Consider the following 27449-nt stretch of genomic DNA (forward strand, 5'->3'; position numbering starts at 1 on the left):
TCTTGCGTGATCTTTTTAAGCCGAGTACAACTTTAGCAGAAGACTTCCTCTTTCTAAAATAAAAGGGGCTTCTGCGACACTATTCCATATCACAATACAAACCACTACGAGTGACGACTCTTACTTGTAGAGCAGATATCTACATACATAATCTTCCACTTGACTCGCGATAGGAGCAAACTTTTTTTCTAAAAAGCGCAAATCATGTCCGCCAACACGTCGACAGTGCCCACGAGGCAAACAACAATGACAAGCACCGCCAGCGATGACATGGCCATTCCCGAGTTCGATCCCAACAGCGTACGCCTCCAAGCCCCTCGCTAGATCTTGCACACTTACACGGCAAATGTCGCTAACACGCTTGTATACCAGACCGCCGGTATTCTCGTCCAACGTCTCCGAGCATGGAAGCACGCCGTCGCCTACCTCGAAGACTATGTCGAGGCCGTTGAGAAGATTCACCACTCTCAGGCCAAGGAATACGAGAAGGTCTTGAAGGTAAGGGAGCCCACTACAAGCACATGGTTCTGTGTCACGACGCTTTATGAATACTTACGACGTTCGGCAGACCATTAGCCATCCCCTGCGGGAAGGAGATCACTTCTCCCAGCGATCCACCAATGTCGTCGGTGTAGCGACCATGTTCGAGGTTTTGCGCGCCAATACCCAGGGCATGATCACCAGTAACGTCGAGACGCAGAAGAACCTCAAGGAGACCGTCCTTCAAGACCTGAAGAACTTGCACAACGAAATCAAGGACTATTCCAAGAGGCTCTCCCACAGCCTGAACAGGGGCGCTAAGGCGGTCGAGAAGTCCCGCAACACGACCCAAAAGCATATCGAGTTGCTCGCCCAGCACGTTGCCTCCTTCCCAGCGAGCGGCGCCGACCTCACTCCGGCCGATGATCCCTATGTTCTTCGCCAGGGTGTCATCCACCGCCTCTACCGCCAGATTTCAGATGAAAACAGCCATCGCACCGAGCTCATCACCGCCCAAGCCCAGTTCAAGGATTTCGAGACCAACGTTGTTAAGCGCATCCAAAAGGCCATGGAGGACTTCAATGGGCTCGCCGGTGGTCATGCTGAGCGTATTCGTGGTCTCTACTCCCAAGTGCTCCAGACCGCCCAGAACATTCCGCCTGAGTTCGAGTGGCAGGAATTCCGTAAGCGCAGGGCCGACGTTCTCGTGGACGAAAACGAACCTCCCCGTGAACTCAACCACATCCTCCCCACGGTTCCTAACAACGATAACCCCGCTACCAGGGCGCTCATCGAAGGCTCGCTCGACCGCAAGTCTCGCAACAAGCTCTCGTGGGGCTACAACACCAGCTACTACGTCGTCACCCCTGCCAGGTACCTCCACGAGTTCAAGGACAACGACCCCATGCACAAGGACCCCCAGCCCGAACTCAGCATTTATCTGCCCGATGCCATCATCGGTGCCCCCAAAGACGAGAAGTTCCACGTCAAGGGCAAGGACAAGTCCAAGGGCATCACCAGCAAGTTGGCGGGCACCTCGGAGTTGCAGTTCAAGGCCCACAGCGTCGCGGAAGCCCAGAAGTGGTTCGATGTCATTAGAAATGTCACCGGTGCTCTTGGTCCCGGCGTAGCCACGCCCCTCACTACTCCCAGCCCGGACGTCGAGGACAAGAGGCTCGAGGCTGGGGTTAACAACCTGACCTTGAACGAGGCCCAGACGCTGCCGCCTTCCCCCCATGACACTGGTGTAGTTTCCAGCCCGACCAACATCTCGCCTGTTGACACCAAGGCTCCGGTTGCCGCCGCCGCTCCTCCTGCTTATGCTACTGCGGGTGACGCGAAGATGCCTGTTGCTGCTCCCGCTGCTGTCCCCGCGGCCGTGGCTCCGGAGAAGGGTGCTTTACCCAACTAGTAGGGTGGCATTTACCTGAAATTGGGTCTGATTATGATGACGATGATGAAAGCTGAGGAGATGAGGCAAGAACTGATGTGATAAGCCAAAAAGAAAGAAAAACAAGAGCCATGCCATGGAATTGAAAACGACACACGCTCGCTGATGCTGGGTTGGCTAGTTAGTTAGTTGGTCGGATTGGTTTTATTTGGCATGACTTCGTTTATACCCCCCCCCCCCCCCCCCCCCCCTTTTTATACCCCCTTTTATTTATACTATTTTATCTCGATAGCTATCTATCATGATGTCAATTTCATTCTGTGATAGTTTGGAACGCCAAGTATCCACGGACGTGAAACTCCGGCTGTCCACGACACATGCCATTCATACTTAGCGTGATGTTTTCTTTCCTCGAAGTTCCGGGGCCCAAAGCCTAGCCAAGGCCTTCTTGAATAACCTAGTGCCAATGTCCCTCGTCATGAACCTTAAAGACCTTCTAATTGTCAGTAATATTGCGAGGTGTAGGGAGCCATGACATGCGTCAAGGAAACTCGGACTGAGACCGATATACCTGGATATACCCACTTGTCCCTCGGACCAGCCAGATGTACAGAACTGCGCCATGGATGGCCCAGCGGAAAGGGAGCTTCGCTCGTCTAGGATCACGCATTAGGAGAAAAGTATGAAAGAGGTGGGTGTTCTCATTCCAGATGCTTTTCTCAAAATCCAAGCCAGCATGGGTTGGGTCGTTGGGCCACGATAAGGTGGTTACAGTGGTGATGATACCACCACTGTCGTACGAGGTTGGAGACGTCAACATGAAGCGGGTGAAGAGGGAACTAGCGCATAGACAATATCAAGGGATATTGACGAGTGGTGAAATGGGCACCAGACAAACCTCTACATAGGCATGAGCACATATATTCATATATATATATATATATGGCATTGTTCGATGAGCTGAAGAAATAGCGCATTGAGATGAGAGTCAAACAGTAAGTTTCGTTATATCAGAAAGACAAGGACGAGACTAATCAGAATCAGGGAGAAGAGAAGCGTAGCAGGCTGCGACGGAACTCTCGCAGCGAGAACATACCCAAAGAAGGAAGGGACGCAGGAAATTGCCAAAATATGCTGGACCTGCGCCAATCCAGTATGTAAGAACCCTTCCCTGCCTTGGTGTAATGCCTCCGTATATGATTTTATACCTACCAGACAAGTTCACGTTATCTTCGTTACGCTTGAGATGCGCATTGATGGCAAACTCAACTCAACATCGAAGGCGAGTACGGAAATGAATCCCTCTCGCGAGCTTCCCGGAGAAGAACACAAGAAGGGATGGATACTGATGATATATTCAAATGGGTTGATGGGGGCAGATATGCAGGGTTCCGATATCCAATAGTTACCTCTGATCCCTTTACTCAATACAATGCGCTGCTTATGAAGCTCGTTGGCTTGAGACCTCTGGTCAAACTCATGACGCGGTTGTACGTCCAGTTTACGTGTTCATCCCCATGTCTATATAGAGACTTGAATTTACTGTGATTGTGTACCTCTGATGCAGATAATGTAGTTTCAGATTCTGCTTTGGCCTTCTTGTACCGACCTTCCGACGTCTCAACGGGTGCATGACATATCTCACTTGGAGGACCAAGCTAGGTAACATATGTACAACCAACATCGAACTGTATATGCGTATCTGTTCATGTTACGAGGTACTGAGCCATCGCTTCAAAGAAGCCTTGGTTGAGATAGACATTGTCCTGCAACCATCTTGTCAGGCATTCCGGTCATCACGCAAGAAGACTGTAGACAATTGGTTTTGAAAAGGTCCATGATTATCTATATGATCAAGGGGGAGGGTCCTTGACAAAGTATGTACATTTCGTTGGCCAAACAAACTCATAATATAACCGTGGTCTACTTGCTTTGTACCTTTCCCCTTCATTCCAGCTGTTCGAACGTTCGCCTAACACGGTCGGTCACTTTGAGATGACAATCTTTCGTTCCCCCCCCCCCCCTTCAGCCCCCTCCCAAATCAAGTAGACTGGAGCGACAAGAATCGCTTCAATATAGTACGATGACTTAAAGAAAAATAAAATACAGGTGAGCTTTGTTTTGGTTTGAGCCGTTCTTATCTTGTCTTGAATTATAATAAGAGTCTGAGTAGTTAAGAGGGACAAGAAAAGAAAAGGTCAAGAAAAATACCCTCCTCCTAAAATCACAATTTCCGCTGAACCCTAACTTCATAAGCTTTAGGCATTCTCTTTCTGTTCCGAAGCCTGAAAACGCTGTTCTCTCATTCATCTCATCATTAAAAATATGTGTAGTAACATCTCGTAAATAGTACGTATATATGGAGGTGCTTGTGCCTGCTCAAGCTGACGACGCAACGACATAGCCCCTCCAGAACCGAAGTTGAACCATCATTCATTCCCGAGCTGTAGAAGAGCCAAGAGGATCACATTCCTAAGACTTCTGCTTGCGTCTGTTCCCGCCACTAGCCGTGGTTTTAGCCTTGGTTTTCGGCTTCGGGGGAGGAATAGGTGTCACAAAGGTCACATGTCGGCTCTCGTCCTTCTTGAATTTTCCGGTACCTGTTCTGTCGGTCGTGGTTTCCTTTCGGTGCTGGCAAATTGGGGCGCTAGGCGCGACAACCACGTCATGGACCTCTTCTTCGATGTTGATTTCTGCCACATCCGGGACGGACCGAGTTTCAGCCTCATCGCTGGTGTCGGAGGAAGATCCATCGTCGGAATCATCATACTCCCCATCATCACTAACAAGTGAGGGCGCATTATTGCTAGCGACGGTGTTCGGACTCAATTCCGTATCCATATCGTCCTCATACAAAGGCGTCTCGGGAAGATCTGGTGGGTTGCTCTGCCTAGTAGCTGTGATGGGCAAGCTGACCAAGTGGGCCGGAGCACGACCTCTGCTCGTTGCTGGTAGAGGGACGGGGGAAGTGGAAATCCTGGAAAACGGTGGAGGAGAAATGGTAGACGAGGCCGGCTTACGCATGACGGTTGATGTCCGCGCTGTTGACGCAGCAGCCTTCTTGGAGCTCGTAGCACCTTCTGCAGCATTCGACTGATCGGTGTCTTCAGAATCGTTACGCGAAAGAACTGCGTCCCAATCTACCTTGGTCTTTGCATCCTTTACCTTATCATGCAGATTACCCCCCAGTTTCTTCTTTTGCATCAGTTTCGACAGAAACGGCGTTTCAGACGACCCAACAAAGCCTTGTGACTTGGGGGAAGCCGAGTTCGATGCTGATGGAGCCGTTGGGATCTTCTTCACATCCGGTAGCTGACCAGCATGGTATAGCTCGAGTGACGCATTGATGCGCGAGAGCAATGCCTTGTATGCTTGCTGCTCCGAGAGTGGTTCGCTGCGTGCCAGCGGGTGCACCAAAGCGGAACTGGTAGTAGCTGGGGCGATTGGAGCGATGGCAGACGATGGCTTCTTTTCCTCGGGAGCAATACCTCCATTCTCATCAACGTCAATCGGCTGCCCGCAATGAAGGGCGGCTTCGTCGTGGCTCTTGTAGTCTCTCCGATGGGCTATACGGCAGTGATTGATGAAGCCCTGCGTGCTCGAGAAGTTCCACCTTTCACAATCAATGCAGACAAGCTTAACCGTCAACCCATCCGACCGTTTCACAATGCAAGGCAATGATTTGTCCTTGGGATGCGAATATCCACTGGATAACGCTTGGAGTTTCTGGGTGCCCTGTCCACGGGCAGAGCGTTGTTTTCCTAGACCACCTGCGTCAGACATGCTATTCCTCGTCGTTCTGCCTTCAGCGACGGCGTTCCTTGCCCGGGCAGTCTCCACGACTGGTTCCGGTTGAATACCGTCAAACATGGGATCGGGTATCAGCCACTTAGCGTAGTGCCGAGCATACGGGCCGTCAACAACCCCGAAGGGTGGCGCCCACTTCGGTACGGACTCTCCTGGTTTCGACTGAAGAGCAGGACCCTCGCCACTGCTGATGTCCAGCATCTGACTGGGTGTCGGACATTGGACAGGATAGGGGATGAGATGACACCGGCGAAGCTGCTCGAGAGCAATCTGACACTTGGCCAGCTCCTGGTTGATAAGACGGAGCTCGTCATGCTTCATGAGGATTTCAAGTCCAAATTGATATTGGATGACGTCCTTTGCACGTTCTAGGTTGGGCCCCGAGGCGGCGGGCGTAGACGACCTTGCCGCCTCATCCCCATCTGCATAGGCCGAGGCCGGTGAAGGTAGACCACCATCCTGCTCTGTCTTGATGCGTTTTGAGGACGAGTGACCATTAACATGGGAAGCGGTGTCAACAGCGCTGGGCCGTCTTCGCTTCAGTGAGTGGGTGGGTGCGGGAGAGATGGGCGTCGGAAGACCCGACGCGGTCGGAAGGGCGGACACGGTGGACACGGATGGTTCGCCACGATCCAAAAGTGTAGGATGGCTTTTTGCATCTAACGTTAAGGCCTTGTCACTTCCCCTTGACTCGGTAGTCCAGAAAGGAAACATGTGGTGATATGGAAGATCTCGGGTGTATATGCGTTCTGAGGCAGCAATCCCGATGATATATCAGGAAAGAAGGGCGGAAGACGTGATATAAGGGTCACGACACTTCGCAGGCAGCAGCAACACTGATAGCCCAAATGGTGGTGGTTGTGGTGTGTTAGTCGAAAGGGGGAGCGAATAGGATAAACAGGCCGAATAGGGGGCTGCGTATTGGACGGGCAACCGAGCGGGTACGCGTGGCAGGCCGGCAGCAGCTGACGAGTGGGCCTGTTGCTGGGTCGTGTGGCAGGCAAGGCTGACGTAACCCAGTGAAAGAGCAAATGGGTCCTTTTCAACTCTCGCTGAAATCAGGGGGCCGCTTGATCGCCTTGTGTGGATCGGAAGTTGCCAGTTGATTGTTGAGATTGCCTTTTTCAGGTTAGCTCGGCACAGCCGGGGGAAACTGACAAGAGGCCGCACCGCACACGCAGAGTCGCCGAGTCGCAGACCGCTAGCAGCGCGCAGGGGCGGGGACCTTAAGGGAACCGGGAAGGCTTGGCGGAGTGGGCTGCTTGGCTTTGATGATGTGGCCGCGACCAAGACCCAACCGAGGACGAAGCAGGGTCCGACCCGAGTCACAACTGGTGGCAGTCGGAAGGTGCAAAGTGTTGGGTGCTGGCCCAACAGAACAGCAGACTGGAAGTCGTGGTAGTGTGAGGGAGGTGGGTGATTAGGTAGCAACTACCGGAAGAGCGCGCGAGAACTAGTCAAAGTCTCGGTCGGAAAGGCGATAATAACAAATAATAACAAGTGCGAAGTGAAAGCGCGGAGTTCAAAGAGCAAGAAAATGTAGGTTTCGCTGTGGTTCGGAATGGTTTTGGTCGGATTATGTTGCTGAGAAGTTGGTTGTAAGTTGATTGAAAATGGGGGGTGCTGGAGGGTGAATGGGCGCTGTCACGCAAGTTGTAAGGGGAGGTGCTGGAAAGGCACTGCGGAGTTGGTTGAAGTTGAGGGGGTTTGGGGGCAGCGCTGAGGCCGGAGGAGTCGCAAAAGGAGACGGGCCCGATTGAATGGCAAAGTCACCCAAAGAATGGACGCAAGGGAACAAGGGGACAAGGGGACAAGGGGGCACCGGGCCAACTTTGGGTCGAGGAGGAACGACGAGGAAGAGAAACGAGGGAGACTGGGAAGTCAAGGAGAGGCCACAATCTACGGTTGTGATTGGACAGAAGCGAATAACATGGGTCAACATGGAGGGTGGGAGGCCAAGCCGCCTGTTGCTGTTACTGTTAGACCTCCATGTCTCACGAGCCCATGCTCTGCCACTCTGCTTCCTGCCTGTTCCTGCTCGTTCACGCCTCAGCTGCACACTACCTCTGGCTGCGTACCGCTCCCGATGTGCTTATTTGACGCAAGAGCATCTGCACATGAGGACCGGAAGAAACTTCCATCACGACTGGAAGGTGAAATGAATCTCCCGACAGAGGAGTTAAAAGAAAAAAAAGAGGAGAAGGCTCGGAAGGCTGTGCCCGAACGCCGAGAAGGCTGCACTCGCACATGCACACACTCTTCCTGTTGGATGTGCACTGATCCCTGCGCGATGCTGCGAGGCCCAAGGCAAACCGATTCTCTGGTCTGAAATCGACTGCTTGATACCTCAACGGTCGAACGCGCAGCTTGTTTCGTCGTGAAAATCATCACGTAATTACTGTGTATTTCTGGCTGCTGTCTCAATATCCAATGTCATACACAAACAGATGGTGACCGGGAGGCTCCAGTCGCAAATAAGTGTGTAGAAGAATGCCGTCGCATCCAATTTCTGTGGGTGCTTGCCACGCCAAAATATGAGCGTTTATGATGCAACCGGATGGGGAATGAAATGCGAATGAGATGGGAAAGTCGGAGTGGGCGAGGGGCACGGCATAGGAGGATGCGATTGCAGTGCAGCCGGGGCTGTGAAGATGGGGTTGACTGATCGCGCCCAGTCCTTGGGAGTCTCATCATTTCACTGGACAGTCGGAGGTGTTGGAATCACTCAACTGAGTTTGACCCTTGCCAACTGGAACTGTCAGTGTCAGCGACAACACAACCAATCCAACCTGGGTGTCATCCAACCTCTTTACCAGTTTTGCATCCCCAGAGCCCCAATGTGCCTGCAACCAGTCAACGCACCAGTAAGCTTTGCGCTCGGGAAGCAAGTTGCAAGCAGCCGCCTCTCGTCGATTGTGGCTTGCCTAAGGTATCACCGATGTGAGCAGGTGTAGTGTAGAGGGTGCCAGTACATCATACCATGCTGCAAATGGTTATTTTTGTGACGAGAGAGCAGCTCTCACCGTCGTCGCTGTCGTACGTGCACCTTCTTATCGTTCTGGAAGTCATTGCAAACAACAAGAGAGACATCTTCAAGACTCTTGAATCTAAGTAGCTTGATCTGTAACACGCTGGCCCCTGCTACGCATCGTGAACCCCGCAAATCCACATCTCATCCAACGCCACGCAGAGAGAATGGAGCTCAATCAGAAAATCAAGCGGGTAAGGTTGATGTTCAGCTGCTTGCTGTAAGTTTCGAACCACGGACCTTGATGCACTGCAAAGAAAGCTGCCGGTGCAGAAAGTTGCGGTCTGCGCTCGCTCTCTTGAACACGTTGCCCTGAACCAAGAGAACGTCTTCCCGGGTCGATTATTGCGTTCGATGTGCCTCGAGGCTCTTTTGAGGTTTTCTGTGCGAATATCCCCTCGCCGTCATCAAGTTATGGAAAATAAAGCATTCGCCAGAAGATGGACAAAGCTGTACAGCCAATATTCCAGGACGTCGCATCTTCTTCCGACCAACAACAAAGCGTCGGGACCCACAGACCCCGATCATGAACAGTGCACAAGCTTGGAGCACACATGGTGGGCCACGGGCTGCATGAGACCTGCATGATGACTTCTGTCTGTTTCATTGGTCAAAAAGGGAACCAAATGTTCAGAACCTCCAACCGTTGAAGAGCTTCACCTAAGTTGGATCTCGAGGTTGATAACTTGGAGAGTTGATGTTATCTCTCGTTATCTGTATCGAAGTATTCACAAGCCAACGATGGCTCTCGAGTGCTTACCAAAAACGAAAGCTGCTGTTTTCCTGGTGTTGCAAATTAGCAATGAGATTATCAGACAACTTTCTCCGACTACAGAGAGCCATGCTTTAAGACAAACACTAGAAAATCACCTGCCTTTGGAAGGAACATTTATCCTCTGAATACATTCTCGCTCTCTCCTGGTAGATAATATCGGCCATATTAAATCCACCTCATGGCCATGAACTTGTGATTTCTGATTCTTCTCAGACGCGGCCGTTGTTCTCTAACTCCGTCTAGGTACTCCGCAACATCTCAGCTAGCTTTCATGGCACTAATGTGGTCCGATCTATGATGCTCTCTCCAGCATGCAGTACTTGGAATTTCGTAACGTGGAATGCAAGGCACCTTGTCTCGAGTTCCAGCCTCCAGTCAACCTCAGGTTGTCACCGAGGTCAAAAGCGCGCTTCGTACATCATATAAGACTTCTGGATACCCGTATGTACCTAGGCACACTTCGAAAGTAAATGAGCGATTACTGGATGCAAGTCGATGTGTAATGAAATGCCGCCGCCGTCTCGTACCAATCTCCAAGCGAAAGTGAGTAAAGTTCGAACGACACGTCCAATACTCCAGGCTGAAATGAGGTTGTACATTGCTTATCGATAAGCCTTAGATGGATCCACAAATTTATCGAAGCATCCATGGACCCCACGTCAAATTCGACATTAAACAGTCGCCTACCGAAACATCGGTACGTACCGCTGCCTCTCAAGCTTCCCTTGATAACCCCAACATTAACGACAACGCTCAGCTAAACTTCACCTTCATCCTCAACAGCATTCTATCTGGCCAGGTACCGGGCCAGGCAACCACATCCATCGCCATCAGTCCTATCAACCCCAGCCTGCAAGCTGAACCGATCAATCAATCAACTTGACGAAACCTACCTGGGAACAGAGCCATATGGCCGCCGCAGACACAATGCTTCATCACGCGTCGCCCTCTCCCCCCTCACGTTCGGCCTCATCCTCGGTCTCGTCAAACCAGAACAAGCGTCGCCATCTCGGAGACGGCGACGTCCCAGGCAACCTGTCCAGCAAGAAGCAGCGCACCACAGGAACCTCCAACATCCAGAACCAGGCAACGCCACTGCAAAGTAACCACAACCAGCAGCAAAGCACCACCCCCGGCGTAACCCCGGCCTTCCAACCATACGCGTCCCTCCTCGCCAAGCTCCGGCCCCGATATGAGGTCAAGACCATGAGCGTTATGCCCTCGACCAGCATCGCCAAGCACGTCGACAAAGCTTTGCAACACCTCGACCGCTTCAACCTGTGGGATCAATCCGTGCTTCCCGGTGTGGTGCTCCTGTCCGCCAAGCCAGTGGCTTCGAGCAAGCTTGTCACCATTGCCGAGCTGGTACGACGGAGGATTGGCGAGGGGGAGCAAAAGTGGTTTCAGTACAATGTCCTGACGGAGACAGAAGAGGTGGAAGAGGGCAGTGGTGGGATGGAGGTGGTGGAGGATGCGGTTATGGACTTGACCAAGGATGGTGATGATGACGAGGAGGAGGCGTTCGAGACGATGGGTGATCGCAACAACAACAACAATGAGGGACAACGACGACAACAACAGCAGACGGTTTTCGAGAGAGCTATCGAGCCAACCAAGGTTCGACACAACAAGTATGTGAGCGTATTTTTGTCGAGGATCCCGATCGAGGAGCTGAGGACGATGCGGAACATTGCTGTGCAGAGCAACGAGCAGCATATTGAGCATTTGAAAAAGAAGAGGGTCAGCTTGGTAGCCTAAGTCCTGCCCCCCGGTTGACCGCCTATGCCCATCTGACGGATGGAAAGGAGGCTCGCAGGAAGAGTTATGCATTTATCATGATGGGCCATATTGCCCTTCACTCGGTTGGGACACTATTATGGGAGTTCAGGGCACACTGAGGATGATGGGGTCTAAAAGGAAAGCAACGAGCATAAGTAATAGCCTCGGGGCAGTTCTTCGCGACACATGAACGTTCTGGTTTTACTTGATGATTCTCCATTTGGAGTTTGGCAATGGTCATGGCATAGTGCGGAGTTATGGGAGCATCATCAGGTATCAGGTTGTGTTTTTGCTTCGGTACCTTGCATTTTATAGACACGAGGTTTACACAAAATCTCTCAAAGCGTGCTTTTAATTATCCACGCTAGGTCAAGGGAAAACACGAGAAGGGCCAAGGAGATCGTTCAAATGAGCAACATTCTCCATCAATAGCATGTTCTTTGATATCTTAGACCAAAAGCGCAACAATGCAAATAGCATTCGCAACGCAACGGAAAAGTTTTGCTTTGTGGTAACCTTCTCTGAACTTTTATTCGTTAGTCTGTAATGCTTTAGGATCCTAAGTCGACAAACGCCGGCCCCATGCAAGCAATCAATGCCAAACGCCCCTGCCCCGTCGATACAAATGTTGAATAGTCATTCCCAATCTCCTATCCCCGATGTGCTCCAGTGTTCTTCATTCTAGTAGCAGCTCATAACGTATCGTACTCATAGCTCCGTCATATGATATCCAAGAGAGCCGAATACCAGTTCTCCACGAATCCCGCCAGTGGTGGCAGTACACCATTCCTATTCGGAGCTCGGAAGCTCGGGTTTGCTGGCTTATCTGGCGCAACGGCCAGTCAGAAGGGAGCGTTGATACATCATCAAAATCCCGTAGAGTAGTTGTCGTCGCTCAGGTCATTCGTCCATCAGTTCCAGTCCTTCTCTTCATGCTTTCTAAGGCTGCTGCGAAGTATACGTGATCCTCAGAACAAAGTTGACCACCACAGCGAGGAGCAGGATGATGGCCAAAAAGGTCGGACCGAAGCGGTCGTCGAAGCCGGCCTGTCCCCTCATTCGTATCGACTTGGCTCGCCAGTGGTACGTCACGAGCGCATACACCATAGTTGCCATGGCAACGCCTGTGAAGAGAAAGGCCGAAATAAAGGCGGGCCGGTCGCCAAAGTTGAGCATGCCTATCGCCAGGGCGCCGAGGATGACGGTGAAGTTGAGCCACGAGAGAAACGTGCGCTCGTTGGCGAAGAAGACCTTGGGCTCGACGCGAGTGGGGAGAGCGATGCGCTTGCCTGTGGAGGTGACGGATGATGTCAGTGGGAAAAGCGCCGTGAAACTGGGAGGGAGCGTAATGTTCGCTTACCTGGCGCAGTCTGGAGGAGAGGTTGACTCGACATTTTGATGATGTGTAGCTATGATTTGTGTGTCGGTATATCGGTTGAGCAGCGAAGGCTCTGCGTATGTACCGTCGAGAATAAAGAAACTGCTGTCGTTCGAAGTGTTTTTCGTAGTGGCAATCCGGATCGAAAATCAAGCTAGCAAAGGCGGTCCGCGCACGGCTCCCGGTTCCGTCAGAGACTCGGATAAGATATCCCACAGCGACTGGAGCTGTCAAACAAGAGTTGGGACGGTTTCGCGTTGTGTCACCGACGAACAAGCTTTGTGGAACACTGTTCGCTGTCGTGTTTCTTCGTCTCGGGCTTCTGGGGGAGGTTCGTCCTTTTTCTTTTCGCCAACTCAACCGTCGAAGTCTGATGTCTGAATGATGCGGCACTGCAGCCAGCGAGAAGCTGCCACAAGTGGAAGAAGGGAATTCCTGCTCGCCAATTGCAAAGCTTCAAACGTCAATTGAGCAATGAGAGGACGGAGCCATCCTCCAACAAGCCTGATGCTGAAATCGTAGCGGGAAACTGGAGCCCACGTGGGCCTCCTTTCCGGAATGATTGGGTGGGAATGCCTCCGCTGGACAGAGCTAAAGCGATGCTTAACCCACCACTCTTTCGTCACCGTGGTGACCGTGAAACTCTGAAGTCGAACTGTGAGCACGCCCTTGATCACGTGCCTCTCATCTGTCAGCTGTCAATGTCGATGGCCAACGCTGAGGCTACAATGCTTGGTATTCGAGCTCGCCCTCCACCGCACCCGCTGGAGTTACCCATCCGGCAGCGGCCATCACTCGCTGCAGGGCAGTGTGATGCTGACTCAGTGGCAGAGCGCATCGGGGCAGGCAACGGGACGAACTGTAATCGCGTGTTGTGTTGGTGATAACGACCGTTTACGATTGGGCATCTACAATTCGACATTTCAACTTTCCTCCGGCAGCCGTCTCCTAGCATCCCCTTTTCAACATCCCAGGGCCGTAATAAAGAGTATATCCACCCTTGTCCCTCGAAGAGCAGCTGTATGATTGCCCCCCTCCCCCAGAGTTCAGAGACGAGATTGGTTGGGCTTTCCATTGACTAACGCGACAGCCTTTGGGCCAGGGTCTCCTCCGTCTATTGCATCGCACCGCAACAATCGTAAAATAAACACCGAGTTACACCCAACAACCACACAACACCACACAACAAAATGGCCTCCCCATCGAACTCTGTGAGGATTTTCGGCCGGCTTCCTTGAGCTGAGCAGTTTTTACTGACTTTGCGATGCCAAAACCAGCCCCTGCCGCCCAAGCGCCTTGAGCAGATCGCTACCGACGTACGTTTGCGATCGACCCCTTTTTCCAGCACGGCGGTCGCCAAACGAAATCCGGACCTGCTACTCGAAAGTTGCGAAATGCGCTGACACTTTTTACAACAACCAGGTGTGCAACAGCACCTTCGCCAGCGTCGAATTCTATGAGCACCCCAAGACCGCACAATGGAATGAGGCCATCATTGTACGTTTCGCCTACGTTACCTAGTCCTCTGTTCCTGTCCGCCTGCTCCTCTATACCGCCCTTCTCCGTATCTGGAGGAACACAGAACAAGGGGTCACCGGGCACTTTTCAGTAACAAGAGGGGCACAACGTTAACTGATCTCCGAATTCCAGCAAAAAATGCTCAAGGCGGTAATGTCCGAAGCGACCCCCCAAGGCGCCACAACCCCGGCCTACAAGTTCGCCGTCAACAGCACCATCGTGCAGCACGTCGTTCCCACCTCGCAGCTCAACAAGGCCACCAGCACAAGTACGTCGACCGGCACCGGCCCCGAGGGCGAGTCGACCTCGTCCGAGGCTGTCGCTCCCGCCAGTGCCAGTAAGAAGGGACAGGCGGGCCGCCGCGGCATGCACAGCGCGACGGCGGGCTACTGGAACGAGAAGACGGACGGCATGTGGAGCTTCAAGTATGATGGCGAGGCCAAGGGGCTCGATGTTGTCATCATGCTCATCTGGATTGCCCTCTAAGTAATGGGGTTTACAAAGATGAGGAGAGGAGATGCGTTGGTTTCGTCCGGTCACACCCTTAATAATGTTGTGATTGATGGATGGATGGAAGGAAGAGGCGCATGACGAGGGACTGAGGGCGCCCGGAGCCGGTATACCAAGCAAGCGACAATAACAATAATCTACTCTGTAATGATATCATCACTTTTTCCACATGGTGTTGAATCAGGGGGATTGACGTGAACCGGCTGCGGTGGTTTGATCGGCTGGGCTCGAAGCCGGCACGGCTGTCGCTGGTAGACGGGGGTCATCGATCTCGATTCTATGCTCTTCATCGAAGCGGCAGTATTGTATGACTTCAACATCAAGGAGCGGTTATAAACTTATCCTGCTTGCTAACGTGATAGGACCAATACATAGGTAGTGATCAACGCTGATGATACGCCATAAACCTTCTATACTAAGGTTTCTGTAACCGTGTCAGTAAGACCGGTGGACTTCGGGTGCAAGAGCCGGGGAACATTGACCCGAAACATTGGTGATCTTCGGCCCCTCCATCGGACTGATTGCCCCGGAAGGCATGCCATGGCGGGTCTTGGCGAACCTGGATCACGGATCACGGAATGGGAAGTTCTTGCTTCAACTACACGTACGAGAAAATCCCGGGGTCCGGGAGCGTGGGTATGACGTCTATGGGTAATTCCCTTCATGACTTGATTTCATACACCACAGCACAACTTGGGCGGCTCAGACCGATTTACTCTTGATGCCTGGCCCGATATTGCCCCCAGATGCCAGGCTGTACTTGAGCCCGGCTTCCTATGACTGGAAAGTCCGGTCTGGTGGTTGAACGGTGCCATCTTCTTCCCTTTTGCCTCCCTCCCTGCTCTGGTGACCGTTGCGGGTGTTCCTGCATAACGGGAAGTATGCCGTTTGCCAGGTATAGTTCACCATAGGAATGGATCGTGAAAGCTGGACTATAGATAAGATCTGAATCAATAGTCTAACCAGCCTTGGCTTTTTGCTGGAAACCGTACCCTTAAGCCGGGCGGGCACGCCGAAAGGTGGTGTTGAGATTCTTTGTTCGTAGGCAGATATTGGCGTGACTTTATAGCCACAAGGAATGTTATCCGAGTGTGCTCGCTTCATGTTTGCTGGCTCCCGGGAGTCTTGAGACTGTGTGTCGGCCACTGCCGGGCTCATAAGTCAAAACACAGGTCCGGCTTCAACCCGCAACGGAGATACCCGATGCTGTATCAAACCCAGTAGTTACCATTCAGTTCTTGGAATTAACTGTGATTCGGTCGGATAAAATGCTTTGAGTGAAATGCTCCCGTTTTCTCCCGTTGCCGTCCGTCTCCTGTAGCTGTGATCGCGTGAACGATCCTGCACTATGAATGGAGCTGTGGCATTGACAGCCGCACACCACCATTGACGTTACTGTCGGACAATTGTTTGGAGGACTCATTCGGATCAGTGAAGCAATTAGCAACGAAGCGGCGCAGCAACACACTCTTGTCTCCATATTTGCCACGCATCTGGACCTGCACTGCCGTAATGTACACCTCCGTTTTCACCTAATGATGGAAGACGAAGATCTCTCCCCATTGATACTCATCTGCATCGTACGTGTTGAGCTCGATACAACGCCATGTGTACGTGTGCTTTACATTTTGCGTAAACTAGAAAGGGGTCAGACTGGATCGAAGCTCAGAGTAAGACTTCGATATCCATCATCTACCGGCTGTTCGGCGCACCACCACGTGCAGAAGAACAACTGGACGGCTTAGTCTACACATTATAGCCGCCGATCGTTGGAGGGCTATGATGAATCGTACCCCCGAGATATGTCTCCAGAGTGGCCAGTCAGATAAGGGTAACCAAGTATTAGCCTATCAAATTTTAAACATCAGTCGTCACAAGATAGCGTGGATGAGTTTAACAAGAAGCGAGAAAACAGAAGACGACCGCCACAGATATGCGGAGGAAAGTACTCTGTAACTAGCAGTGCCTCTAAGTACTGTGTACTCCTGTCGAAGGAACTCCGTAATAAGGATGATGCTCATTAGAAGAAGGCGGGGTAGTGGATAAAGCAAGTCAAATAGTCAGCGACCGTCTTGGCTTTGGAATGATAGGTATCATCCGGTCGTGTCATCGACGTACGATCTGGCCCAGCGGATTCGGAGATGTTCGTCTGAGAGAGGTTGACATGCGACAAGGTTAAAGATGGGAACACCGGTATGCAAGTCATCGGACGAAGAAAAACGGAAGATGGGAGAAAGAAGGTACCGAGTGTCCGCGATCCATCATGACTCGGAAATAGTGTATGAACAAGGCAACGGCTGCGAAACTCAAAGGGGGGAACCGGTGTGCCGTCAGAGCTGTCAACATGCTGCAATTCGCGACTTGGAGAGACCAAGAGTCCAGGCAATTCCATCCAAGTCATCCAAGCACATCCCTACACAGAGATGCACCTTTGAGGTTTCAATCCCAAGAGTCCAAGACGGGACCAGGCCCCTGCGATCCCGGACAAGGTTGCAGGAAAGCAGGTCTTAGCAAAGCCTAGCAGTGCAACACGAGGATTCCAACATGTTCTGGCCGATCGATTGATGACTCTGAAGCATGATAGCAGACCGATAAATTTCTTGGATTACACGCACGCTACGCTCTGTGATTGGTCGGTTACCTTTTCTGGCTGGACGACGTCTGTGGTTGTGAATTGGTCCTGCTTTTTGATGCCCATTCGGGCAAACGTCAATGCAGTGTGCATTTGGTGCCAGGTCCTACTCCAGATTGGGATGAACCAAATAACGACTGCCGGTTTGCTCTCTCTTCAGTTGTGATCTTTGATACAACTCGAACCCACAATCCCACAATGCCTGAGACCCTACTTTGCCTTCACCTCCACCGGGAGTCCACCAAGGGCCCAACCAGGCTGAGGATGGTAGCGATTGAGAGACAACATGAAGCAACGACAAGAAGATCTGCGGCGGCACTTGGAAGCATCCAGATAGCGTGATAATGCAATGTGCACTACGCAGTAAGCACTCCGACCGTACCGGGCCGTTCCAAAGAGGCGTCCGGAAACGGATCGCAACGGAACCAGGAAAAAGGCAACACCGGAGTGAAAGTGACATGCAAAGGCCTGTCTGGCCCTCGTGACGATCCCCTCCACCGCTCTCCTAGCGCCGTACCACAAACGAGCCCTGGACTTTCCCCTTTGCAGACTACCTTACCGTTAGTTCCTTTCCGTTTCACCTCACCCTTTCTCCATCGGAATCCAATCCGCGTTCAGCCATCGCCTTCCACTCTGGCCCTCTTTCCATTTTACGCCTCCAACTCAGCGCACCGGAATCTTGGTTCCTGCCCACTTTCTTTGTCCAGGTTACAACCTACCTCTTAGATTACACACCCAAGACATTTCCCCAGAAACCCGGCCCGCACATCGATCCATCTGTACCACGTCGACGACTATCACCCCCCCCTCCCGTCTCGCCATCCCACCCTCCACCTGCTCATGAGCTTGCTAGTGAGGGGATCCGTATATTATCTCCTTGTGGCCGACGGCATTGGTACCTGAAGTGTTTAAAAGAGCAGCCCAGTCCGCTTTGCATCTACCTCCATCCTCCGGTATCATTGCCACCATCTATATCAACCAACATTCCATCATCCACTACGACTTGATACAAGTGATACACGTCGATACCCTCAACGACTACCGTCATCAAAGAGGGATTGTTATCACGAAACGCCTACATACTGACAATAATATCAACGACCACAATTACCATCGAGAGACAACGTCAAGTGCCGATTAACCATCCATCACCACCATGATCGAGGTTCTCTATAGCACCCCAACCCTTACGCAGGGTTCGGGCATGCCGTTCACCAGAGAGGATCACAGGAGGAAGGAAACGAGTCTTATGCGGTCAGGAAAGCGAGTTCCACGCCGGTCTCAAACCTTCCAGGAATACCACATCCCACAACCTCCCCTCTTTACCCTCCACACCATCCAACAGCTTCCCGAAGAAGATTTCGTCAAGCTGCCGATCGTGTCCGTGAAGGAGAGGAGCCAGGCCAAGCCGACAGAAGAGAAGGCAGTCACAGTACAACGCAGACCTGCGTTGGGCCCTCCTCGTCGGTCCTACTCTGTCACAGATCGTTTGCCATTGCCCGTGCCATCAGCAGGCAAGCTCTTGCTCGATCTGCCACCGGAACTTCACATGGCCATCTTCGATTTTCTCGACCCTATCGACAGCACCTGTTTCGGGTTGACCAACAAGCACTTCTACGCGATCCACCGGCGAATGCACGGGACCGTTCCGCTCAGGACGCGGCGGGAGGGTCCAAACGAACTGGAGTGGGCATGGCATCTCGCAGGCATGGTCAGGAAATCGGCACCATCCTCGCCGGTGGAGGAGAAGAGCGAGGAGGAGAGCAAGAAGTCTCTGTCGCTGTCGCAGCTCCGGGTCCGTGGCCAGGCATACTGCAGAAAATGCGGCGTCACGCGGTGCCAACTGCATAAGCACATCCAGGAGTGGATGGGCGAAAACATGGAGTACTGCTCCATCAGGGAGAAGTTTGGGCCGATTGCGCCCGAGGGTGCCAAGTCATATTGCTATATGAGCAAGCCTGGCGACAAGACACGGTGTGGGAGACACTTTGTGCGGAAGTCGAAGGTGGTTTTGCAATGAGCAAGTGTGTCCAGGTTTTCTCGTTTTGGGCAGTTTGGCATTTACAAGTAAGAGGCTATGATTAGGTACTCATTGGGTTTGGCATTTTGGAAGCACGATCACAGTCGACAACGAAAGCGTTTCTAGTCGCGAAGGAATGGAATTACTCGTACATACATAGACGCGACCATTGGGAACAAGCTCGCGATACCAGGGGAGGGATGCAAACCCCCAATGACAAATGTTCTGGAAACATATAAATGAAGCAGACATTATCTGAACCTCTCCTTTCATCCCCGTGCCGGGTGTTCCGACCATCGGAGCATCACTGCCCGCCCGAACCGCACAAGTAATGGTGTATCCCCGAACTGGTTTTGATGCTGCCGACAACCTCGTCATCGCCAATGGATATTCGAATGAAACGGACGAGCACCAGAATGTCGGCATGTGCCACCTTGGCGATCATGAATGTGGTTGTGGTGGTCTTATCGTCGACACAAGCCACACCATGATACGAACCGCCAGTCAAAAGTAATGATTGAGGTCGCCCATTGCGTTAAAGGGTGTGGTCTGGCCCTTGCTTGGCAGTTAGCAATGACGTGATTCCCTCTTTGCGAATGCCTGCAATTCAACAAAAAATTCCCTTCAGCTGCCACTGCCGCCGCTTCGCTTGTTCCCATGTTCCATTCGGGGCGGTCACATCCAATTGCACTAACGGCCTCGACAAGCACTCCGGTTTCCAGCTCCCGGTGGCATGGCCCCCACTGTTTGCGGACAAGGCGAGCTTTCTAGTGATTTATAACAGTGGGCCCATTCCCGCCCCCGGACTTCCATTGCTGCCCTTGTTAGTGCCATGATTTTTATGCTTCTCCTGACTTGGACAACCTCCCGCTCACACAGGATTTGCCGCTCAGCTCGAGGCAAAGAAGCTATCGCTATCTTTCCCTACACAGCACCCGATACTCTAGACTTGGACACTAGTTGGAGGAAGAGCGAGCGGCCGGGGACTTGTCCCCTGGTGGAATCCCGACCAGCAAAGAGAGGAAAAACTTGAAGGTCACCGCAGCAATAGCGTCGCAACTGAGGGGACGCTGGCGCCGAATCATATGCAGATGATCCTTATTTTCTTCAGGCGCGCAGTGCGTGCCCTATGAGAATGGAACGCAAAGCCTAGTCGACCGGGGAAAGATGATGCTAGTTAATAGTTTCGTGAAATGTTGAGCAAGCGCATGTTGTTCTCCCGAGATGCTTAGCCGGACGGACATCTGATTTGTGAAACAGAGTAGTAAGTCCGCGATTGCTGGAAGTGCAGTTGCTGAGTGATTGTTCTGTGTTGATAACTAACTTCAGCTGTGAACAAGTGTCTCACAGCCTCCCGTGTCTGCTTCTGTTCCATTTGTCACTCCCGTCCATACGGTGGTTCGAGTCCCTTGTTTGCCGTCTCCGGTGTGTGGTAGTAAGCAAAGGGGCCCTCTGACGTCTTCTCTATACCTATCCTCTTCTTAGCCGCATGTGAAAGAGAGCAACTCTTTCTTCAAAGCCAGACCGACCAGATTTCGGAACCGTCATTGGATTCAACAGTTGAAAGAGTACTTGTCACAGTCACCCGTGCAACAATCCCATTATCGCGCCAATTGACTTCTCCGTCAATCAAACGCCCCGAAGTCTTCCACCATTTCGGAATTGCAAAGAAGAGAAAAACAAGGAACAGAGAAAGAGAGGCCACCCGGGGATACAACAGCCGTCATTCTTGAAGCTGGCGATATTTTGTTGGAAAGTGGAAGTGCTCGTACCTGGTACCTTCAAACCCGTCAAATCACCTGCAGGCCGAAAGCCTGAGACCCGGCGCCGTTAAAACACCAAACTGTGCGCCACAAGACACATTCGCACGACAACTTCGCTCCTCATCTCAATTGCAGATCCTCAAACGTCGCCATCACTGCCTCTAGCTTGATCTGAGCGCGTTTTGCCTGCAGACGCCATAAAGATACAGAAGGCGTTGCTGGGATTCTGACCAGGAATTGTTTTGGAAGGGGTATAGCTCAGGGCCCACAATTAGCACTGCAGTACCTTCTACATTGCTCCATTGCTCCATTGCTCCATTGCACACTCCATAACTTCTTAGCCCGACCTCTAGTACCGGCTGGCCCAACTCATCAACTCCTTCCCCCTCTTCTTTCTCTCTCTTTCTACGCCCAATCCACTCGCCATGTCACCTTCTCCGAACCCGTCGACGCCTCAGGCTTCTGGGAAACGCAAGCGTAGCTCTGCCGCGGCGGACAGCATTGCCAACTCCAACATCAATACCGCACACCTCGACCCCGTCGACGCCGCCATCATGAACCAGGACCAGTTCATCCAGACCGAGTCCCGCGACGCCTCGGCTGAAGAGGGCGATGCCACCGCTGCCGAGTCTTCACGTCACAGAAAGACCGGCTCTGCCAGTAGTAGCCACCCGCCTAGTAAGCGCCAGCGCTCCAACGACGACCAGCCCTCAGAAGCTCCCGCCGCCGCCCCCGATGCGATAGAGCAGGCCCAGGCTATCGATCCCGGCGAGCCCAGTGATACCACCGAAGCCAGCGATGACATTGCCGAAAGAGTCACCCGCAAGAGCAGCCGCAAGGCCACGGCCGGTCAGAACAATGGCAGCGAAGACGGAGAGACAGGTGGCTACCCAATAATATCCAAGGGCCCGGCAATGGCACCACCGCCCATTGGAAAGCTTACCCATCCCGTGGGATACAAGACGAACGATCCTCCTGTGGGGAGGCCAGTCAGAGTGTATGCGGATGGTGTCTTCGATCTGTTCCATCTTGGGTACGTTCACTCCTTTTCCTAGTGGCGGACTGTTTGCCGATCAAAGACGGAGGAAAACCAATGCCCACGGAGCCGGGTAATTGACGCAGCTTGGGCTTCCAATGTGATCGAGGACAACAAAAGAAGGCCCTCAAAGCGCTTGTAAAGTCACTTGCTAACTACCAGATACCACAGACACATGCGCCAGCTCGAGCAGGCAAAGAAGGCCTTCCCCGAAGTTTACCTCCTTGTGGGCGTGACAGGCGACGAGGATACACACAAGCGCAAGGGCTTGACCGTTTTGTCAGGCAAGGAGCGTGCCGAGACCGTCCGGCATTGCAAGTGGGTGGATGAGGTTATTGAGGACTGCCCCTGGATTGTCACACCAGAGTTCCTAGAGGAACACAAGATTGACTATGTTGCCCACGACGACATTCCCTACGGTGCTGACGAGGGCGACGACATTTATGCGCCTATCAAGGCGGCTGGCAAGTTCCTGGTTACGCAACGGACAGAGGGTGTCAGCACCACTGGTATTATCACCAAGTTCGTTATCCCTCACCCGTCATACCATGTCTCGCATTCCAGGCTCTGTACTGACAATATTTCTTGCTCTGTAGGATCGTCCGCGATTATGAAAAGTATATTGCCCGTCAATTCAAGCGCGGCGCGTCGCGTCAAGAGCTCAACGTCAGCTGGTTAAAGAAGAACGAGCTTGACCTGAAGCGTCATATCCAGGATCTGCGTGACAATATCCGCAGCAACTGGGCTACGACCGGACAGGAGCTTAGCAAGGAGCTGCGCCAGTTCTGGCCGTCTAGTCGGCCCCAGAGCCCAAGCCCTTCTGGGTTCCCCCGACTGCCTCCACAGTTGATGGCTATGGCGCAGAACGGCGGTAGCAGCGCCGATGTTTCGAATGCTACCAGTCCCAGCCCTCTTGGTCTGGCTTCAGGATCCGCGCAAGCTGGTCCCTCCAACTTGGCGCCCAAGAGCCCGACACAGGCTGCTGCGCAGGCGGCAGGAAACGTAAACGATTTCATTACGGGCTATACCCTTGGGCTGGTCGGTGGTGTGCGATCTTGGGTAAGTGTTCTGTTCTTTGTTTCACTGGGCGCTGCTTGTTGAGTGCTTTGACTGACTCTGTCCCTTTTAGATGAGCCGGACCCGGGGGCCGAACCAGGAAGACGGTAGCCGGGCACCCAGCGATGATGACTCTGAAGAGGGTGACAACAAGAGAAGTAGCGAGAAGCAGAGGTCCAACGTCCCGGCTGGCTCCGGTACGGCTTCGGCCTCGGCTTCTACCAGCCGTGCTTAGAGGCATGTCTAAGGGAAAAACGAGATACGTTGAATATTGGGTTAGAGGGCGTCTCTTTGAATATGATTATAGGATGGGGAAGGATCGAAAATCAAAACAGAACTTGAATGAGCTGGGGTTGGGATGGAGGGCACAGGGCAGGTTAATGGGTGTAATAAAATGGGTGCCGGGGTTTTCTTTCCTTTTTTCCTTACCTGGCATGGTTTTCTTGAGCTTACCTCGTTGGTGGAGGGTAACTGTACTATCCTTATTTGGCCATTGCTATCCCGGTCTTACTCAATCATTATTAAAAGGTTCAGTTTTTGTCTCCGAAAGTATACATGTAACTAGGTAAGGCATCGTCATTAAGAGTATCCATGCGCGCGTATTCCCTCTAACTTTCTTTTCTCTTCACCTCCTCTCCACCTTCTCTTCGCTCACCCTTTACTCCCTCCTCACTTCTCTCTTTATATCTCTTTATATCTCTCTTTATATCTCTCTTTATATCTCTCTTCATCTCTCTCTTCATCTCTCTCTTCACCTCTCTCTTCACCTCTCTCTTCACGTCTTCTTCACTTTAGCATCAGGCTGATATATGCGGGAGATGGGTATCCTAAAAGGGTTTCTTACGAGGTAACCTGCGTCCCATTTTCAGAGCAGAGTTGCCTTAAAAACGACGAGAAAGTCGGCAATTAGTAAGGTATATAGTAAACTCTAACTCTACGACTGTTACCGTCCCTCCTTCAATCACTTTAATTTGTTTTTACATGATCAGTCTTACACATGGAACATTCGTATCCCCTATGGTCAAATTTATGTTGACAACTGTTATCATTGTTTAATTTCGTCCTTGAAAGAAATACATAGACGAGCCTACGAGTTCAAGTAAGAGATTTCAGACTTTGACTTCAAAGCCACTCATCTCTTGAGAATATCAAATGTCAGGACTTGTTCGGAATCAGCCAGTCACCACCAATGAACTCCAAGCACCCGAGTGGCACAGTTCTTGATGCCTCCCACTCCCACTCACCAAACCGACCACTGTTCGTAAGTATATGCTTCCCCCGCTTCTTACCATTCTAATAGAGAATCACGTACCAAGTTATCGGTTGCCATCAGGAAACTCGGACGCCCTTTGTAAGCCACCAACTGTCGTCACATGTACTACTAGCCAGCAGGGGTTCAGCTTGACACTCCTCCCTCTAGCCTTTTTGACCTGACTGGCGGGCCAACTCACCCATAAACGCCTGCACAACATACTGCATACACATTCTACGGTCACTACTCACCAGCCAGGTTTGGGTTCCACTTCTTTCTTACTCGTCCAGCTAAGCGCGGCGGCCGCTGCTGGTGGTGGCGCCCCGCGGGTCAATGCTTGGCGTCGCATTGCTCGTGGTGAGATGAGCTTATGCAAGTCATTGCCTGGTGGATAGTCATCGGATGGGTGTGGCAGAGGCACGCGTGGGAATCTTCTTCTGGTGTGAGCGGAGATAGGCGCTGGTGGGCGTAGGCATGCAAGCACATCTAGATACCTCCCATTCATCTTTCAGTCTCCGAACAGCTTAGGTACCTCTACAATCTCTCATCTAGTCACACGGGGGGATATTTTGCTTGTGGCATGGGGAAGTACTGTTTTGGTCTAGCGGTTGAAGTTTACGTTAATTATCAGCGACAGTTGTCGTTTTGTTGATGCTGTGAGATAACCAGCCTCTTGGAAGGTATTGTTGACTCTTTGCATTGCTTTCCAATTTTGTTTACCGGTTCAGAAAACTCGATGCCTGACTTCGTCCATGGATCCCTTCGTTGGCTCTGTTGATCTATACAAAGAGTCTGCCCACCTTTTGTCGCACAGCTGACATGTGATTCCAGAGCATCCTACCGTGGATTCCATGCTAAAAGGTCACTCCAGTCTCGCCTCTCAGCGTGAGGACAGAATGATACCTCGGTCATCTTCTACTGAGTCTTACTTCATCACCCGCCAATCTTCCTTACCACGTGGATATTATGCCCTTGACTCCTATGAGGGTGGATGTGTGCCATCTAACATCTCACCCACCCGAAACAAGCGGACGGCTCAAGCTTCACGTTTCCATATACATACCAAAGGACGTTAACGGGGAAAGCTTCCGAGTCATGAAGCCTTGTTTTTGTGTGAACCAATGCCTCAATTCGCACCTTGACAGTTGAGATACGTTGCGTTTGTCTGGCGACACACGAAATCCCAGCTTTTTGCTCGAAAGAAATTGTGCCGTGCAACCGAGTCGAACGCGGGACCTCTTCGTGGACCGGCCCGGAAGGGTACGGCACACTGAAGAGACCCTTCAATGGGGCCAGTTGAGTTACCTGGTCCCGAGGAGGTCCTGCCAATACAGCTTGGACTGGTCACTTATGAAGGGCGGGCAAGCCGCGGCGGCGCAGGTGGGGAGTCCAGATTCATTTCGTCCGATTATCTGCCGTGCCTCCCGCTGGTAAAATGGAAAGACGACTCGAAGCTGATTCCTTCAGAGATTCAGTCAACCACGAAAATGACTGCATAGCCGTCAACAACTGGCGGTCGTGCCATGGGCCGCTCGCATGTACTCTGCCTTGCATTTCTCAACCAACGAGGCTAGACTAGACCGGACTTGCAGAACAAAAGGGTTCGCCTGGTTTGGCTCTCATGGTTTATGGAATATTTTGAGTGAGTTAATTGGATCACTGTGATGCTCGATATATCAGAGCATTAGTTGTCCAGTTTCAAGGATTGTCATTGATGGAACCAATTGCACATTTACCCTAGCCTGGTCAACCTGTCTCCCAGCCGAGCTTCGATTCAAGTGACACATCGTGATCTGCCATCTATTCATCTGCCGATCGTCTTTGTTTCACATCTAGGATGCAACGGCCCTTCAGACCTGAAACCTCCCCAATTTAACGCTAGGAATTGAAAGCTGAATGCATATTCGAGGCAAAAGAAAGATTCTCATACTTGGCGTTGTTCATCATCTCGTATGCGATGGAAGCTTGTGTGTTAAGACAAGGCCGCTGCACCTCTACTACCCCGAAGTACTTCGTTGTATACACGGTGCGAAGTAGCAGACTTTAGGACTTCGGTAAGGCTGTGGCTGTGATGGTTTGTATCACCTAGCGCAAGAACCACGCGCTGTACCACAACACCCTACCAGGAACACAGGGGTGTGTACTACTGCGTAGGTGTGCAAGAATAGTATGGATTTGGAAACTGGCTTAGTCGGCTTATCCTCCGAGTAAGTGAATGAGTGAAAGCTTTTCGGGCCTTTTTCATCCTGCAGTGTGTGTATGAATTTTCCATGTAGAAATAGAACCAGTTCTACTCCTAGCTCACTTGGGATAGCATTCTGCGAGGAGTGGCTTCGATAGGACGACTTGAGCAATCATTGGATCGGGGGATTATTCGATAGTAAGAAAGCCGGGGGGGTGCGATGATGTTCTATGATCCAAAACCTGTAACAAGCTGAATGCTTTGGCCCCAGGCATATGATATGAACCAGTCTTGAATAAAATTTCTTGATCTTTCGCATGACCAACAGTTAAAAGCCGTTTCCAGCTCCGCGCGGCACCAATTTCCACATGTTCGGCGGCCTTAACTGTGACCAGCCAAGATTACATACGCTTGAACACGTTGTCTTTCGGGTCGTCCCGCGATAACGACGCCGCAAAGGAGAGAGTTCAGGGGCGGCATCGTGGAGCTGAGAAAGAGCTCACCGTGTGATTGGACTGGAATTAAGAGTCTGAGACGAGCTGTAAAGTCCAAATGGACAGAAAGATGTAATGAGACATAGAAGGTGGGATATGGCCCCCTTCTACGAAGGATAAGTCCCGACGCGGAAGTGGAAGGACGTCCAGGATAGAGAACAACGAATAACAGCTGGCACCGTTGGTCCCGAGATAGTATGTCTTGGATACTATTCTAAGCACAACTTGTGCAAACCAAAATGCTTTATAGTGCTGGCGTTCGGTCAGGTCAACATGGGAATAGTCTTTGTTAGGTAGTCAGGCCTAAAGACAAGCGGTACGTATCTGCAAGGCAATATGGAACTCGAGA

General features: G+C 51.8%; 7 protein-coding genes across 7 annotated transcripts; 5 read left to right on the plus strand and 2 right to left on the minus strand.

Moving 5' to 3' along the window:
• Positions 1 to 19: 19 nt before the first annotated feature.
• Positions 20 to 2104, plus strand: SMAC4_06313 (uncharacterized protein). The gene is made up of 3 exons (XM_003345864.3): positions 20 to 300; positions 373 to 498; positions 569 to 2104. The coding sequence occupies exons 1-3, from the start codon at positions 205 to 207 to the stop codon at positions 1889 to 1891; spliced, it is 1545 nt and encodes a 514-aa protein (XP_003345912.2). The 5' UTR covers positions 20 to 204; the 3' UTR covers positions 1892 to 2104.
• Positions 2105 to 4082: 1978 nt separating this feature from the next.
• On the minus strand, positions 4083 to 7285 carry SMAC4_06312 (uncharacterized protein). The gene has a single exon (XM_003345863.2). It carries the CDS (start codon positions 6389 to 6391, stop codon positions 4343 to 4345), a length of 2049 nt encoding a protein of 682 aa, XP_003345911.1. The 5' UTR covers positions 6392 to 7285; the 3' UTR covers positions 4083 to 4342.
• A 2280-nt stretch (positions 7286 to 9565) lies between these two features.
• SMAC4_06311 (uncharacterized protein) lies at positions 9566 to 11694 on the plus strand. Its single transcript, XM_003345862.3, has 2 exons — positions 9566 to 10177; positions 10264 to 11694. Exon 2 carries the CDS (start codon positions 10390 to 10392, stop codon positions 11236 to 11238), a length of 849 nt encoding a protein of 282 aa, XP_003345910.2. The 5' UTR covers positions 9566 to 10177; positions 10264 to 10389; the 3' UTR covers positions 11239 to 11694.
• A 74-nt stretch (positions 11695 to 11768) lies between these two features.
• On the minus strand, positions 11769 to 13003 carry SMAC4_06310 (uncharacterized protein). Its single transcript, XM_003345861.2, has 2 exons — positions 12620 to 13003; positions 11769 to 12548 (listed from the first exon to the last, which is right to left on the minus strand). The coding sequence occupies exons 1-2, from the start codon at positions 12651 to 12653 to the stop codon at positions 12199 to 12201; spliced, it is 384 nt and encodes a 127-aa protein (XP_003345909.1). The 5' UTR covers positions 12654 to 13003; the 3' UTR covers positions 11769 to 12198.
• Positions 13004 to 13739: 736 nt separating this feature from the next.
• SMAC4_06309 (uncharacterized protein) lies at positions 13740 to 15085 on the plus strand. Its single transcript, XM_066090431.1, has 3 exons — positions 13740 to 13953; positions 14060 to 14134; positions 14288 to 15085. Exon 3 carries the CDS (start codon positions 14294 to 14296, stop codon positions 14639 to 14641), a length of 348 nt encoding a protein of 115 aa, XP_065947798.1. The 5' UTR covers positions 13740 to 13953; positions 14060 to 14134; positions 14288 to 14293; the 3' UTR covers positions 14642 to 15085.
• A 3368-nt stretch (positions 15086 to 18453) lies between these two features.
• SMAC4_06308 (uncharacterized protein) lies at positions 18454 to 19317 on the plus strand (the record flags this gene model as incomplete). The annotated part of the gene is made up of 1 exon (XM_003345859.1): positions 18454 to 19317. One exon carries the CDS (start codon positions 18454 to 18456, stop codon positions 19315 to 19317), a length of 864 nt encoding a protein of 287 aa, XP_003345907.1.
• A 1525-nt stretch (positions 19318 to 20842) lies between these two features.
• Positions 20843 to 23918, plus strand: SMAC4_06307 (uncharacterized protein). Its single transcript, XM_066090430.1, has 4 exons — positions 20843 to 22113; positions 22288 to 22638; positions 22713 to 23175; positions 23246 to 23918. Exons 1-4 carry the CDS (start codon positions 21506 to 21508, stop codon positions 23405 to 23407), a joined length of 1584 nt encoding a protein of 527 aa, XP_065947799.1. The 5' UTR covers positions 20843 to 21505; the 3' UTR covers positions 23408 to 23918.
• The last annotated feature ends 3531 nt before the right edge of the window (positions 23919 to 27449 follow it).

Source organism: Sordaria macrospora, chromosome 7 (genome assembly GCF_033870435.1).
Source record: "Sordaria macrospora chromosome 7, complete sequence".
Classification (NCBI taxonomy): Eukaryota; Fungi; Ascomycota; class Sordariomycetes; order Sordariales; family Sordariaceae; genus Sordaria; species Sordaria macrospora.